This window comes from Phyllostomus hastatus, unplaced genomic scaffold (assembly GCF_019186645.2).
Source record: "Phyllostomus hastatus isolate PE091 unplaced genomic scaffold, TTU_PhHast_1.1 phas_scaffold_129, whole genome shotgun sequence".
NCBI lineage: Eukaryota > Metazoa > Chordata > Mammalia > Chiroptera > Phyllostomidae > Phyllostomus > Phyllostomus hastatus.
In genome coordinates, this window is record NW_025334009.1 from 35,986,387 (window position 1) to 36,003,870 (window position 17,484).

A 17,484-nucleotide genomic window follows, 5' to 3' on the forward strand; every position below is an offset into this window, starting at 1 on the left:
TTATTGCAATATGCACTTTATTACAGTGGTCTGCAACCGAACCCACAATATCTCTGAGGTTGCCTCTATGTGTTGAAATTATAAATAGATATATTGAATTAAATAAAGTATATTATTAATGTTAATTTCACTTTTTTAGCTTTTTAATGTGGTTAGTAGAAAATGTGAAATTGCATTTGTGCGTTGAGTGTTGTGAGGGACTTAGGAGGGTGGGATAGGCAGAAGATGGTGCAGACTGGTACAGTAGAAGTAGCATGGGTGACTTGGTGGGGAGAGACACAGCACAAGCTGGCTGGGCATTTCTTGAACTGAATGGGCAGAGGGCAGAAAGCTCATGGCAAGAATAAGTAATTGGGGGTAAAAAGGAACAGGCACAATGTCATTTAGTAACACCTACATTTTTTGAGCACTCACTATTTCAGGCACTATTCTAAGTGTTGTACACATACTAACATTTATCCTCACAACCAGTGAGGTGGTTACGGTTACATCTATTTTGCAGAGGAGGAAAACTGAAGCACAGAAAGGGAATGTGATTTGCCTGAGGTCACACAACTAGGCAGTGGTCAAATCAGAATTTGAACCCAGGAGGCCTGGTTCTAGAGCCTCAGTGTTGAAGTACAGCCCCTCTCTAGGGTCAAGCTGAGGGGTGAGCACTTTGTCTGTGGGGAATGGAGATCCCCACAGATTTGGGGCAGCACAGAGCCTGGTCTGAGTAAACAGGAAAACTAGCCTGGGGGCAAGAAGTTTGGGTTGCACGTGAGATCATGCTGGCAGCAGTGGGCCTGAGAAAAGGGCAGAGGCTGATGCTTCCCTGGCACCTGTTCTGCCCAATCCTCTGGCCACCATATCACAAACTCTCCCTGAGCCTCTGTGTCCAAGCCACAGGGCCATTGCCTGCATGTTCCTCTGCCTTGAATGTTCTTACCCCCATTGGTCCATTCACCTGCCTCCTTTCTTCACCATCACTTCCCGATCTCCAGAAGTAGGTCAAATCTCCTAACTATGGGCTCATACATACCTATAATGTTACATTTTTTATGTGAGTTTTTTATTTTCTGTCTATTCCCTCAGGGAAGGAACTGCATCTATTTTTGCTCACTTTATATACTCAACACCTACAATAGCTCCTGACCTATAATTGCTACTGGTAAATATTCATTGCATAAATAAATCTTCCTGCAACACAGGTGTTCTAACCATTTCACAGATGAAGAAACTGGCACTCAGCCAGTTTAAGAAACTTGCCCCAGGTCCTAGTCCAGCTAAGACAGTAAGCTGAAATGTCTCCTGAGCTGATTCACTTCCAAGCCACTGCCACTTGGTGGGAATATAAGGAGATGCCAATACCCCAGGATGGGCATTGAAGCCAGAGGCTGGTAGGAGGCCTGAGCAAAATGTGTCTGCACTTACTGAGCCAGGGTCTTATCAGAACTCACCATATTTGATGATCTTCACCCTCCTTACTTTTCCCCACAAGGTTCTCATCCCTCATCCAGAAATCTCCATGTCTGTTGGGCCTTCTCAGCCCCTCCTCTTGGAGTGCCAGCCTGGTAAGGTTGCCAGAACTCTGAGTATCTGACACAGATATGCCCTTATTCCAAGGGCCATGCTCCAGTTTTTTAAGTTGGACCCTCAAATTCCCCTTTTCTAGAGGAACCATTTCCAGTGTTGATGGCTGTTACTGTAATCATTCATCCATTCGTTCATTCAGTCGGCAGTCACTCTAAAAACTCATTACTGAGTGCCTGTAATATCCTTACACTGCACCTTGAGACTCTCACAGGTTTTTGCAGTATGGGCAGCACCCACAGGATGGGACTTTAACCAGCTCAGCCCTATTTTGAGAGGCAGAGGTTCCCAAGTGGAGCCCTTCCGAACCACCTGGAAGTCCTGTTGGATGGAAGACTGCCGGCCCCACCCCCAAAGTTTCTGAGTCAGAGTCTGGGGTGGAACCTGAGACTACATTTCTAACAAGTTCCTAGGTGTGTTAGCTCAGGCTGCTATAATAAAGTATTATAAACTGAGTAGTTAGTACAACAGACATTTATATTCTCACAGTTCTGGAGGCTGGGTAGTCCAAGGTCAAAGTGCTGGCTGACTCAGTTTTTGGTGAGAGCCTTCTTCCTGCCTGACAGAGGGCTGAGAGAGAGAGAGGACTCTGGTCTGTCTTCCTCTTCTTCTAAGGGCACTAATCCCATCACAGGTCCCACCCTCACGAAATCACCTAAACCTAATTATCTCCCAAAGGCCTTGTCTCCAAATACTATCACTTTAGGGCTTCAATACACAAATCTTTGGGGGTCAGTCTATAATACTAGGTCACACTGATGTTCCTGGTTCAAGAACCACACTTTGAGAAGAGCTGCTCCAAGGAGTCTAACAAATAGAAACCTGTTTAACTCTATTAAATGGGCTTTTCCAAAACATTTTGACCCTGGACACCTTTGTTCATGCAACATCTTGCAGGAAATGTTTGAGAAAACTCCAGTTGGGAAAGAAACCTGAAAGGGTCTGAAGAGAGCACTTTCCCAAGTGACAGCTAGTGAGGGACCTCATCTCCCTGGGCTGGTCCTGTCTCTCTACCTCACTTCTGGGGGAGACACAGCACAGTCCTCACTTCATTGAGAAGAAACTTTCTGCCCTTACTTCTGACTCCTATGTTAGCCCCATCCATCTCCCTCCATGGGGCTTTGCAGAATATTCAGATCAGCCACAGGCGGAGCAAGAGAAGCTTTGACTTGAATAAGAGACTAATGGAAGTGTATTTTTTTAATATATGAAAATGAGTCCATCAGTAAGAGCTGGAAGTTGAGGAATCTTCCCAGGCTTCATCCAAGGGTAAAGAAGGAAGAGTTGGTTGACATTGTTTAAAGACAGTGGTGGGAAAGAATAAACCAGCTGGTCTAGTAAGCTAATCACACAGACAAAAATCATAGCATGGTGCCAGGGTACCAGGCATATCCTCAGGGTATAAAACACAGATGTGCTTTCTCTCCGCATGGATAAATTTAAATCCTGAGTGCTAATAATTCTTGCACAAATTGCACACATTTCAAGGGCAGCTTTCCAGGATTGTTTTGGGGCTTTGCCTAAATATTACTCAATCAAGTTGCAAATGGAGGTGGTCTCTTTGACACTGGCTATGTTTCATGTCCCCAGCTCCCTGTATTCTTCCCCTCAGAGTCAGCAATTGCTTTTTGACAGAAGGCTCAGGGGGTGCTTTCTGAGCTGTCATCATCACCCTCTGCTGAAAACACACTGCACTTCTCCCTGCTCATTCAGAAGTACAGGCGACCTCCTGGGAAGATCTTAAATAGATTTGCAAATAAGACTAGCATCTTTGCTTTGGCATGAGGTTGATCTTGGCACTCATCAAAACCTCCTCTCTCTAATGTTCCAAAACAGTGGTCTGAGGCCAAACAGCCTTGCAAGTCTGCTGTGAGAAGCCGGTTTGCATGGTTTCAGTCCTCCTGGTTCAATAGCTATCCATTTCCAGAAACAAAGCTCAGTTTTGGCCTACCCTTCAAATGTGTCCTGTGGGACAGGGACTTCCATATCTCTGTGTCCACTGTCATCTGAATTTCATACATGGTAACACTGTTGAAGTAAAGAATGGATTTCTAGAATGCAAGGCACTAAGATGAAGTCACACACTCGTTAGCGGGTGCACAAGGCCCTTGGGAGCCCGGCCCACCACGCTTGCCAGTTCACCTCTCACACAGACACCTGACAGGAGGTTTGCTGGACTGTGTCCTTCTGTGAGCCATAGAATCTGTCCTTTAACTGCTTTATCAAATTGATCATTGAGCTACAATTTCATCTACCTTTCAATGCCCTAATTCTGTTTTCAGTTTGTATTTAATTTAACAATCTATTTCTGTTTCAACAGCTGTCTTTTATATCTGGAATTTTTATTTGGTTTGTTTTTAAACCTGCCTTGCCCTCTCCCTTTTGAATTGCTCCATTTTCTCTGGTTCCTGGCATTTGAATGTGTTTATTTGTTTTGTCTGTGTATTCTCACACATGCAGAGTCGTTTCTTCTCTGTTTTGTAAGTTTTTACTCTAAGCTTATCTCCGACAGGAATTGTCCTGCTCAGGCCCTGGGTTGTGGGGACATGTCTGGGGACAGGTTTTGAGTATGTTTTCACCAGGATCCCTGAAGACCTCATGGACACATTTTTAAGTTATTTCTGTTCTGGATTTCCACACCATGTGAGCTGGTACCTGTGGATCCAGTGCACTGGCACAGGTTCCAGGCTGCTGGGTGGGCCTACTTCCCACAGCCCTAGGTTGATGGTAGTGGCTGTCCCAGGACAGGGCTTCAGTCAGTCTCTTTGCAGCTGGGGGCTTCATGGAAACATACGTGCCACTCAGGCTTTCCTTGCATGGAGGACCTGAGTCTCCATTCCTCATTCCCATGGGCTGTGAAAGCATGACTGAATGGGGTGGGCCCAGTTCCCTCAAGTGGCCACTGTTTCAACTCTCAGGTGCAACTTTGTTTTGTGCGGCGTCAGGGCGGGTGGGGGTGAGGGTGGAGGGCATTCTTCCAAGGAGTTCTCTTTCTAGATTTCTTATTTTTATCTTATTTTGTTTAGTGTTGTTACATTTTATCCAGAATCTCAATGTATTTGGAAAAGAAAAGGGGTTTCCATAGCTGCTCAGGCTGAAAATATGTGCAAAGTATTGTGCAGGGCTTATTTTAGCTTGATTGACACATTTGCCGCATGATACAGATCTGATTAATATCCTTACTGTATAGGCGACGGAGCCAAGATATAAGGAGGTTCAATTAGTTTACCAAAGTCCAGAACATGATTCCCCAGAAATTGCTAAAGCAGGGGTGGCGCCCAGCCCATTACTCACAGGCCCAGCCTGCAGGCCCCCTCCAGCGCCTCCTCTGTGGCCCTGCCGTGCCACTCGTGCCAGCCTCTGCCCCGTGGCAGCTGGTTGAGAAGGCTGCTCACTCTGTTCAACCCACACTCACACCAGAGCTTTCTCATCATTTGCCTGCTATAAGTGGTCTCCTTTCCCTGATCAAATGCTTTCCACCTTGCAAAAGCCTGCCCCAGACACACTTTTTCAACCTCACCCCTCTCTGGTACAAACTGTAAGTTCTGAGTAGGCATGAGGGTGGAGAGGTGAGAATGGATGAGAGAAGCATCGCCAGAACTTGGCAGTAAGTTAAGTAGAGGGAGAGGAGTTGGGGAGTCCAAAGCAGTGCCCAGTGTTCTGGCTCAGATGACTGACCAGATGAGGAAGCATTTGCTGAGGGGGATACAGGAGAAGGAGCAGGTGAGGCTAGAGCATGGAGGGTGTTCAGCTCAATTTTGGACAGAATGAGTTTAAAGTACCTGTGGAACATCAAGTGGGGCCATTCAGGGACAACTGACATACAAGTTCACCACTCCAGAGAGCAGTCTCTGCTGAAGATCCTGCTTTGGCAGGGAGTCTGAGAAGCTGAGCCACTGGTTGTGTGTGAAATGGAAAGGCACACTCTGTGTGTGTGTGTGTGTGTGTGTGTGTGTGTGTGTGTGTGTGTGTGTGTTACATTGACTCCTATAAATTCCTTGAGATTAGAAACCATGCCATTTTTTCCTATTTATTTTCTAAAGGGGCCTAAGACACAACTGCCGGCCCTTGTGCAACAAAGATTAAATAGTATAAAGAATCTGAAAAACTGCTTCAAAATGGAAAAAGATGTTCCAAGATTAATTGTTGTTATGACTACCACCCTCCTCCTCCCTCCCAGAAATGCCCGGACCTCCTGTCGCCTACAAAATAAAAATAGTACACATCCTTGGGCCTCACTTCTAAGTCTATCCTTGCAGCCTCATCCCTCCAAGCTCTGTGTCTTCGCCCCTTTCTTCCTCCCAGTGCAACCAGACACCCCTCCTCCACCAGGTTAACCTGGCACCTTGCAAAACCTGTGCGTGAATCACAAAAAGGGTTTTGTCAGTTCTGTGACTGGACTGGAAGCTCCAAAAACGTAAGTGCTTTCTTTCATTCACAATGCAGGATATATATTCAGTAAATGTCTGCAGAAGTGAATGAATGAGTGAACTGCTATTTGCCCTAAACCTAGTACTTGCTTTGGCAACAGAAAAGAGAGATGAATAATTAAAGGAATAGAAGGTTTCTGCTCCATTTACTTGGATTTTTTCCCTTGCTGTCTATTCCTAATGAAATCTTAACAGCCCTTCCATATCCACCCTAGATACCACCTTCTCCCAGCCAGAAGTCATCTCTCCCCTCCCTGGAATCTCACAGTACACCAAGTTATCCACCAAGTCCATAACTCTTACCTCGGTCCCCATTACCCTTGGGTCTTTTGTGTATTTGGTACCATTAGATTGAAGCTCATGAAGGCAAAGCACATATCGGACAAGTACTGCATCCTGTGCAGCCCCCAGCACACTCCCTAGCACATGGTAGTTGGTAGATAAGTGCATGGCACCTTGAGTAGCTGCATTCAAAAGTACCTGATTTACTGGGAGAACCAAGTTGGAACTTCCAATGTGGCATTTAAAGGACATTTGGGCCAACCCCTCAGCTGCCTGGCCTGCTCCTCCCCTCTTGAGGAAGACTTCCCTGGCACTGGACTCATCCTGGAGTGCCAGCTTACTCCCAACTCAGACTGCCTTTGACATTTTGCCTGTTACAGTTCCTCAACCTCTGCCTCTGGGTTGCTGGTCTCTATTTCACTCACCAGCTGAGCAGCAGCTGCAGTGCCCACCTCAGGAATACACCTGCAGGTTTTCAGAGAGCAGACTGCCTTTGGTCCAGCTGAGGCTTCGAACATCAGGGATGACATTGGACATGCTTGGTGTGCATGCATTCTCCAGTGATTCACAAACAATTGGGAATTAAAGCATTCCTCTCCCCTCAGGAAAGGTCATTTTGCCTGATTCCCTTCTTTCTTGGTTGAGCTATGCATCAACATATTTATTTTTGCTTCCTCCAGGCTTGGTCATTTTTCAACTAGTTTGTCCCTGCAGTTCTAGCAGAGGGTTAATGTAGGTTTCTCCTTTATCATAGATCCCCATTTATGAAGCACTAATTAGGCATTTCCTTTATGTGCCTTCATAGATTACTTGGTGTGAGAAGTCTGCAGGCATAAACCTAGTCTGAGCTAAAAGCCTGTTGGATATCCAATTAGAAGCTAACTGGGGAAGTTTCTAATCATTCATACCTCTTGAGTCTTTCTCCCCATTCACAGAAGGCCCTTCCCTTTTGACCTTGGATACTATAAATCTTGCCATCTTTCGTGACCCACATTGAAATGAGATGAATGTATCCCCTTCCAAAATGCCAGGAGTTTATCCTTTCTTAGTGCTTAACGTGGTAAGGGTACAATGCATGAGCACTCTCCAACTCTCAAGGCAGGAGTCTAAATTGGCACAACCCTTTGTAGAAAACCAAAACAATATGTGTCAAGAGCCTTCAAAATACCTCTAACCTTTGACCCCATAATTCCACTTCCAGGAATCTTTCCTGTGGATATAATCAGAAATGCAGTCAAGTATCTGTGCACAAAGAAATTCATTATGGCACCATTTATAATTGCAAGTACATATGAATACCTGATAATTGGAGGATGTTTAAGTATATTACAATATATTCATATTATACAGCCATCTAAAATGAAATTGGTAAAGGCATTCTAATGCTGACATTAAGTGAAACCAGCACACTTTCAAATCCTGTTCGCAGTGTGATCCAAGCAGACCTTTCCGAGCTGTTGTTTCACAGGATATTTACAGGAATGCTATAAATAGAAAAGGTCCATTTTCCAGCAAGGTTGGAATGTTATTATAGGCATGTACACTAAGGCTGCTGGGAGTCTTGGATATGCTAATGAAATTTGAAATTAAAAAAACAACGAAGCCGGGTGTACAAGGTCACTATTTTTACGCAGGCCACCACGGGGCCTGCTCCTCACACTTCAGAAAAGCTGGGCAGGGGTCTGCCTAGGACATACTGTAATGTTGAGAGGAGTCATGCTGCTGTTGAGCTATGGAACTATTTTACTTCTCCCTTGCAATTTTTTGTACTGTCCTACAAAATATTACAAGTGTTTTGAAAGAAATCAAGCCAAAGGATCCCCCTCCAACCTGCTTCGGCAGACTTGGAACGCAGTAGAGGCAGCTGGCACGTGGATCTAACAAGGCAGTCACACTCCAGAGGATGCGTCCTGTGCGGGTGGTGATGGTGGCCAGGATGAGGGAGAACCCCAGGGCTGTCTGGTTGGCTCTCAAGCTCTGCCTACATTTCAAAAGGCATGGGGTGTGGTCAGGGTCCCTCTGTGTTCTAAGCCTGACCAGAGGGTTCCTGATGCCTCAGAGAACATCTCCAGGATGTGAACCATATTCCAGGTTCTGGAATATGCTGCCTGGCTGTTGATTGCAAACCTCATGACCAGGGTGCATTGGGCTCCTTGGGTTGGATGCTTCCTCATTTACATACTCTTCCTAGTTGCTCTCTCTTCCATCACCTCTAGACTGTGGCTCCAGCTCTTCATTTTTGCCACATCTACCCCGATAGATCAACTCCACTACAGGAACACAGGCCCAGCCTGTGAGCCCTGCTCCCAGCCCAGTATCTGGTCTCAGGCATTGAGCAGGAGGGGAGTGTAAATTGGGTTAGGGCCTCTAGTGAGGTGTAATGGGCACTGAGCTGTGAAACCAGTGGATTGTCACAGGACTTTGGAGACATCTGCCTGGGCCTCTTCTGCTTATCTTCCGTGGGCCCCTAAAATATTCATCAGGCTTTATCAGACTAATGGGCTTCAAAAGGAGCAATTTTCTGAGACATGAGACAGGACAATATAAAAAGAACATTAAGGAAAAAATTCTTATTGCAAAATGAAAGGGAAAAGATCATTTAGCATCCCTGTTGGTGTTATCTATTCATGAGAAACAGCACATTTAATCCAATGTGGGATGTAGGGAGGGCTTTGATGCCCTCACCTTGGGGTCACCTTCATGCAGAACTCATCTGTCTCTGCTGTCACAGATGGCAGGGGCCATGGGGACAAGAAGATACAGATGAGAGACATTTCAGAGGGGCATTTCACAGGATGCAGAGGGATTACAGGGACAGGGAGTGTGGAGGAGAGAGAGTCTAACGTGACTCCCAAGGCACTCACTTAGGGGATTGGAGGGAGGGGAGCATCATTCTTCAGCCTTTCTTCCTTTCCTGCTTTCTATCCCTCTTCCCAAGACATCCAGTCTTGATTTCTGTTTTGGATCATGCCATGGCAGTTTAGTCCCTTGAGGTCAGGAGTTGTGACTCCCTCCTGGTCTCCAATGTCCCTACCCATCTATTAGGGTTAAGTTTTGGTTCCCAGCCCTAAGACCACAAGTCTTAGGAATAAAATGTTGTGAGGGGACACGCATGTAAGAGTGTTCTGCACCAAGTCCAGACCATCTCTCTCAGAATTTATTTTGCTTGAGTCTAACAGAGCATGAGATTACAACAGTTCCATAGGCAAGCCTTACTATAGAGACAAAGACAAAGGGATTGGAAGGTTCCTATTGTTCTGTGTCTCATGTCTCTTCCTCTTCTCCTGTTCATTGCCTTTCTCTCACTCCTCTCTAACTCCTAATTCTTTCCTCTCCCATTTTCTTCTTTCTTTGTTCCTTCCGCCTCCACTTCTCTATCTTCATCTTGATTTCTACTTTCGATCTAGCTTCTTTCTTTTTATGGCTCCCTCTATCCCCAAACTTAGAAAAATAATTCCAATTTAACTTTTTGTCTACTAAAGAACTAAGAAAAATTTTTATACAAAACAAATTTAAGCTGATACCCTCACCTGTCCACCAACAGCTTGCTGGCATATACAACTGGTAATTATGTGATCGAGATGACCGCCATAATCAAATATTTGCCTGATGATTGGATCTTTAGGCATTCTTCTGCCCGCATCATTTGTCCCATCCTGTTGAGCTTCTATAAACTCAGTATATACCAATCACTATGTTGGTTGGATTCTTTGCAATAAAATTGTTGACCCAAAAATGCCTTCTCCCCCTTTCATAATTAGAATAAAAGCTTGTTTGATATTTCATTGCATATTCAACTTTAAGTGTTGCTTCTCTTTCTTTTCATTAGATTTGTGACAAAGAGTGGCATTACTATGTCATCAATGTGGAATTTCCTGTGGTTACCTTATACATGGATGGAGCAACATATGAGCCATACCTGGTGACCAACGACTGGCCCATTCATCCATCTCACATAGCCATGCAACTTACGGTCGGCGCATGTTGGCAAGGTAACCCCAAACCAAACCCTTCTCCCTAGCCCATCTGTGTACAATCCATGAAAGGTACTGATAGAGAAAAGGGAAAAGCAAATGGTGTTGGAGGTGACCAAGAAAATTTACTGTCACTTACTAATAAAACGGGACTTATAAAAATAAGGATTTGTCCAGACACTAAGCTTGTGTAGTAATATAACACTTGGCTGGAAACCAGATTTTGATTTTAGATCAACATGAGCAGTTCCATGGTTGCCTCTAGGTTCCTGATGCCTTTTATCATTCTGGACTCCCATCTAGTTTCAAACTGGAGCTATGAATGAGAAAAGGCTGAATATAGAATCCTGTATCAAAATGGCCAGTTGGCTCTGTTAGGTGCCACGTTGGTCAGAAGCCAAAGACCTTCCTTTATCCCCCCACAAGTTGTCCTAGCCCCCAACCCTCTGTTCTGGGAACTCACACATATGCAAGGCTGTGGGAGATAGATTTCTTGGAGGCATGAAGCCATGGGAGGCTACTCTGAGCCCCTTTCCTGCTCACTAAGGACAGAGGCTCATTGTTGCCTTCCCACTTGAAGCTCTCTGCTCTCTCCTCACTTCCTTTCCTCTAATACACAAACCCAGGCTAATCTCCTGTTTGGAATCAGGAAACCAGCTCTCTAAGGAACAGACATGTAACCTTTCGGTCTTTCACTCAGATCCATTGAACTCTCTTTCTGCTCCCTTAAGGGCTATGGTGCTTTGAAGTACCAATGAGAGAGCAGAAGGGAAGGAAAACACTCCCCAAATAGGCAGATTAGTACTCTGAGATGACTCAACCTCATGTTGATGGATTCTGTGAAAGTTACTAAGATTTGTGACTATGACCATTCACCATGGAAGACTGAAGGGAGAGGTGGACTATGGTGTAAGAATATGTCTTCAGAGGAGCAGCCAACCAAAGGGTGAACTAGAGGAGACATAGGCCCCTGGGACAGAGAGTGACTTCTAAACCATTCCATGCATAAGTAGATGGAAGTAAGTGCACATAGCACAGCCCTGGGAGCAGTAGGAATACAAAACTCAGGAGGGAAATAAAGCATGAATGAGGCAAGGGAAGAAAATGTGTTCCTGAGCTGAGGTCACCTACTTGATGTCTGACATGTCACTTGATAATAAAAAGTTCATTAAACATTTCAGCAGAACTTGATGAGAGTTTCATCAGTATGGCAGAATTCCCTAGGATATAAGGAAACAGAGACTGTGTCATCTGGCAAAAGTCCCTAAACTAATTAGTATAGCAAGGCATTGATTTAGAGGTTTCACAGGACTCATTAGTCACAGAACACAGCTGCACTAAAGCAATGGCCCTCTGGTGTGACTCAGTGCCCCAACCAACACCACAGCAAACCTGTCGATATTCTGGAATATATCCTGGATACTTCCTGTAATATAAGATGGTCCTACTCGCATCCTCACCATGAGCCTTATCATGACTTTGCTTAGAGGCCCTCAAAGAGCACGTGCAGATTCCTATCACCCTATCCTGCAATGGATACCTGCTCCCAGTTCTACAAGGCTAGCTACTACCACTGCTGACTAGTTTCATGCTCACTGGGTAGGGAAACAACCCCATTCTAATAAAAAGTGATTTTATAAAGAATTAATATGATCTCTGAATCAAAATAGGCTAAGTTATAGTGCAATGACAAGCAAGCCCTTATTCTCAGTTACTTAAAATAATTCTTGCTTCATATTCACTGAAAATCAGTGGAGGTTCTTCTCTGCTTTTACTTCAGTCTGCATCCCAGGCAAACAGAGCAGGCACATTGCTGGATACAGAGAAAGGAGAAAAGGAAAGCATGATGAATGGTGTACAGCTCTTAAAGTTTTCACCTACAAGTGATACCAGTTGCTTTTAGTCACATTCTATTGGCCAAAGCAACTCATGTGGCCACACCTAAGGACTGGGAAGTGAAATCTGCAATGTGATTGGAAGAAAAACTGAACATTTTCTGAAAAACACTGATGAACACCCCAGACTGTCCACCTACGCAACAGATATTTGTTTGACTGCTCTTAGCACATTAAAAATATATAACCACTCTTCCCTAAATGAGACAACCCCAAAGTCCCACCTGTTACTGGCTCCCTGTTCAATGTCCAGGCTTTCTGAATGAGTCCTGGTGACTTCTTCATCAGGGTGAGATGCATAGGAGGCTGTATACCTGGTACAAATGTGGCTTCACTTGATCTGGATAGACACCAATAGAATTCTTTCTCCACAACCATAACGATCATCCTCTACACACACACACACACACACACACACTATGAAACAGTGAAATGAGATAGAATAACTAAAAAACACTTGCATTAAAAAAGAGGAAGAACTTGAGGAATATAGCAGTCTCTGGTCCATAACAATTCTGAAATCACTCTGGGCAGATGCTGTATAGGCTGCTAGTCGAGGGTAGGGCGGGTTGTCTGTGGACCTGGAATCCACTCTCTGGGAGGCGTTTCCTTTTCCAGTATCCTGGGCCACATCTGAAGGTCAAATTGTCACATCATAAATAGAAGCTCTCATATCATATCTGATTACAATGTATTTAAAAGCTATTGTGTTAGTGTTTCTTAAACATTAAACCAAAGTATATGTTTATTTTATAAGAATGTGGGAGAAAGCATGACTACTAGGGTATTCACTAAGTATTTCTGTTCTCTTCCCAGGTAGATGCTAGGACCACTCTTTCTTGGAGTTAGGTATAGTCATCTGATTTGCTTTGGCCAATTAAATGTGAGAAGTGTCTTATGTCATTTCCTGGTGAATACTCTAAGGGCCAGTGTTGCAAGGAGATTTTTACATACATGGGATGTTTACAGTCATATCAGAAAGTGCTATTTGTCACAGCTTGTAGATAAAGAAACTGAACCTCTGAGAGGTGAAGTAGCTTATCCAAACTCACCCAACAAAATCAACCTCACCCCCTGTGTTCAAAGCAAGTCTCCTTTCACTGTGACTCACTGTCCCCATTGCTAGTTGATCGTTTTGTTGATGTGATGACATGTCTACAAAAATGCAGGAGCTGATGTGTATTAATACAAATACTATAAACACTTTACCCTCTGACGTATCCAACAACCCTGGATCCAAAAAGTCACAGGAGTTCTGCATGCCCTTTGCTAATCCCCTGCCATATTCTTAAGTGACCCTCTACAAATGAAATTTTAAAAAAAATTGGTTTTGGAGACAGAAAATTTTGAGTTTGAGTCCAATCCAAATCCCAGCCCTGCCACTTACCAACTGTGTGGACCCAGCACAATTCCTAACTTCTGTGAGCTTTTATTTTTTTACCCATAAAACTAGAATGATATCTACATCACAGGGTTGTTATGAGTTAGGTGCTGGGCACATGGAGTGTGCTTGGCTTGTCTGAGTCAAATGAAAGTGTAAATTTGAACACATTTGTGGCCCTCCCCTCACCCACTCTCTGCTTCTTGCACTTAAACTCAATGTGGCAGCCACTTTGGAAGAGTGCTTTCTGGCTTCTGTGATTCTAGCTCCCTGTAACCGCTTGCGTGCCCAGGACTGACCCTCACACACAGACATGCCCTCTCAGCTCCATCTTTAGATCAGAAAGAAGGTCACTGAGGCTCAAGAATAGTCAGAAGACAAGTGCTAGAAGATAGGGCCTGTGAGGTAGGCAAGAACCTGACCATGCATGTTTGGTTTGGAGAAGATTTGGGGATCTTCCCTGAGAGGAATGACAGTCCATTAATACATTTTCAGGTTGGTAGAAAGTCTTTTGGATCTTTAAAATTGGGCTTTATAGGATGAATAGGAGTTCACTAGATACACAAGGAAGGCAACAGCATAAGTCATGGCAGAAAAGCGTGATGCAGTCCTGCTCAGGGCGCCTTATCACTAGAATGTACAGGAACCAGAATGAGTGGAGAAGAGGCTGGGAAAAGGAGTTGAGAGCAGACCATAGGATGTCATACTGCCTCATTGAGGAGCTTGGATTCACATGAATAGTTATAACGTAGTTGGAGCCACATTTTGTCTTGGAAGGACACATCAAAAGCTCTGTCGGTAGGACATGGTTCTGTGAAGTTAATGGCCTTCAATGTGGCCCTTATCTCAGTATGTTTCTAAATCTCCCAAGTCCACTTATGTATATACTTGAAGCCCTCTGTGTGGACCTCTAATTGGGCCTACAATTGTGGGGAGTTTTTCAGGTGCTTTTGAGGTTGGCAAGGGAACTAGCTCCCATTTGCAAATCATCCAACTGGGCTTTAACAATGGGGATGGAAAATCATTTGATAGCAGCAGCTTGTTGAGTGTTCCTGGGAGCTGGCTCCAGCACCGTTGCTGGGCAGCGCTTTGTGGCCCCAGTGAGCCTGCTGTGTCCTTTTAGTGAATTTGAAGGCCAAAGTAATCAGTGGACCTTCATTTCACTGGTATTTTTTCCAGTAATTAAAAAAAATGGAAAGTTCATTTACACTTAAGAAATGTCACCAGTACAGCCTAAAACATGGAGAAAAACTGCAGCAAGGGTGGATGGACCTCATGTCACGAAAGAGTCTTGCTTTCTCTGTGTGGCCAATACACACCACCTTGCCATCACTTCTGTGCTTGGTGTCACACTGTTCTCAGGACACACTCAGTCTGAGCTGACTCAGAAATTGCTGCCATTAACAAATACCAGGTTCCTTGTCTCTTTCTGGGTCACGCCATGAAAGAAGATCACTCAAAATACTAATTAAGTTGTTCTTTTCCTTAAATCCCCTACCCACCCAGTTCTAACAACACAAATTCAAGGTCTGCTCATACATAATAAAAATTGTATCCTCACATCTGCTTGGCCCCAGACCTGTAAACTGACCCAGTCACACAGGTACTCCAACCCCACTGTCCATGGGAGGGACTCAGGAAGGCTGCTGATCATGCCAGACTGGGCCTTAGGGATCTCTGGGGTTTCAGGGAGGTGACTTGGCAGCTGACACGTCAGGGCACCTCTCCCAGCACTACAACCAGAGCAGCTGTTTTATCTATTGTATGTGGCATCTGGACAAAAGTATTCTTGACAAAGTGATGAAATGTGGCACTGCCTCAAGAAGCCACTACCCTGCTCCCTGCCTGATCCTCATCTATTCTTGGTAGACTCATCATAAGTGTCCCTACTCAGGCTCTGTCCCTAGTAACCACCTCATCCCTACCTCTGTTGGGGACTCTCCTCTAGCATTCTTGACCTTGGCAGTCCTAGGCTGTCCAGCTTTTCCTACTCCTTACTGTGATACCCCTTTGTTTCAGGTAAGGAAGGCTCTCTACCCTAGCTCCCAGTCTTACTGAGTTCTACCCTCTACTTAACAAATAAAGCATTCAGAGGTTAAAAAGGGGATGGTTTTATAAATTAGAGCCTGTTAAGGGACAAATGCAGAACCCCTACTATGGCTTTTGGGAGAAGCCAAGGCAAAAAATAGGAATGGTCAGAAAAGGGATAAAAAGGCAGAAATAATGCTGAGAGTTGCAGTAATCAATAGGATGTGACCCTCAGCCATAGGGGAACTAGAGCCACCTGTGGGCCTGAGATCTGGTATTCATTTCCAGGTCACAGCCTGCCAGACACTAAATGAGTGCAGACATGTGAAGTACATGCCTTTATTTAATAAGCTTGGTCTAATTTAGTACAAATTCTCTTAATAAAGTCTGTGTTCAAATTATTCTGCATCCCTAGGGTCTGTACTCTGGAAGAAAGAGGCATGTGCTAGCATAATCTGCTTTATGTTCAGGTAGCATTTCCCAAAGAGGGCTTTATGAGCTCCCATGCCACAGGAGGCCCCTTCCACAAAGAGGCCAAGGTCAAGTTTGGAAAACTGCACAAACCATTCCCACACCACCTCGTGGGAGAGTCACAATGCATGTTAAGTTATTAAATGCTCTCAAAAGCCCACCAAGAAAGCAATCTGTTTACATTGCTTAAACAAAATTCTTTAATCTGATTTCACTGTTGAACTCCCTCTTTGTGAAATAGTGCTCCTGGAGCACTCTTTGGAAAATAACTCACTGGTGTTAGTGATGCAGGTCTTCATCCCCTACTGGCTCAACAGTTTGCAAAGGCAAGGACTGTCTGCTCTCCTGGACTCTCATCTCTTCACCTGTTCCCTGCTCCAGGACCCAGAGAAGGTCAATAATTAATGGTTGTTTAATTACACCCCATTTCCAGATGGTTTTGATAAAAGTGTATGGTTCATGGTCTGACACACAGGAATGACCAGCAGGGTTTCTCTTAGCATTATCAGTAATGTTTTAAAAATCAAGGAAAGATTGTCCTAGGCCCTGGAGTTAATTTGACGTGAGCATGTATTGGTTTAAAGGCAGTACAGATTAAATCAGCTTTAAAATTCAGTGATTCATGCCCAGAAACTCAGTATAACTGGATTGTTATTCCAACTCTATACCTTTTTCTGAAGATTATATCAATTAGAAAATTTGACAAGGGTCTTAGAGAAAAAGCAGTGTCATTTCAGCTTCTCCAAAGGACACACCAGACGGGAAAAAGAAGAGCAAGAGGCCACTGAAAAGAGAGGCTGAGAAGCTTGCACAGTGCAGTCCTATCTAGGAGTTCCCTGGGTCCTTGCTTCCACCCGGACTAGCTGCCAGTTTTGAGCTCCTGCTCTGTGCTGACCTCTAGCATCTTGTCTTTTAACAGCCCCTGTGGCGTGGGTATGATTATAATTCCCATTTTGCTGATGAGAACACGAAGACTTAGAGAAGATAAGGACCTTGGTAAGGGTCACATGGAGCCTGGGTTTGCGCCCAGGCCTGTGCCACCAGAGACCCCACCCTTAATTACACTGCCACACCACCTCTGCTTCTAGGGTCATGTGAAGCCAAAAGGTGCATCACAGCCAAATAAGGGAGGCTGGAGGATTCCTTAATTTGGGCTCTAATCCTTTGCCCAAACTTCCTGGGGATCTTTCCCACAGATCCTACAAAGTCAAGCTGAGGGCTAAAGGTAAGTACAGGCCCATCAGGCCCCATGCTTTAGTGTGGGAAGGGAAGTTGGGTGTCAGAACGGGAGAATCCCAGGTGCTCACTGCAGTTGCTTTAGCTGCTCTGAGTCTTTGAAACCAGTGTCCTGTCTCTGAGCTCCTCAGTTCTCCTTCTAGAGGATGAAAGGGATAAACTGGGCGATACATGAGGGCCCTTCCAACTCCGTGAATTTAGGTCTCCAGAGAACT

The 17,484-nt window shown here is 44.7% G+C and overlaps 1 protein-coding gene across 1 annotated transcript in view; it reads left to right on the forward strand.

Annotated features, from left to right (window-relative positions):
- Positions 1–17,484, forward strand: part of CLSTN2 (calsyntenin 2) — a 580,028-nt gene that overhangs the window by 527,220 nt on the left and 35,324 nt on the right. The window contains exon 9 of the mRNA XM_045856852.1: positions 10,114–10,276. Coding sequence (XP_045712808.1) covers positions 10,114–10,276 — 163 coding nt within the window. The remainder of the gene's footprint in view (positions 1–10,113; positions 10,277–17,484) is intronic.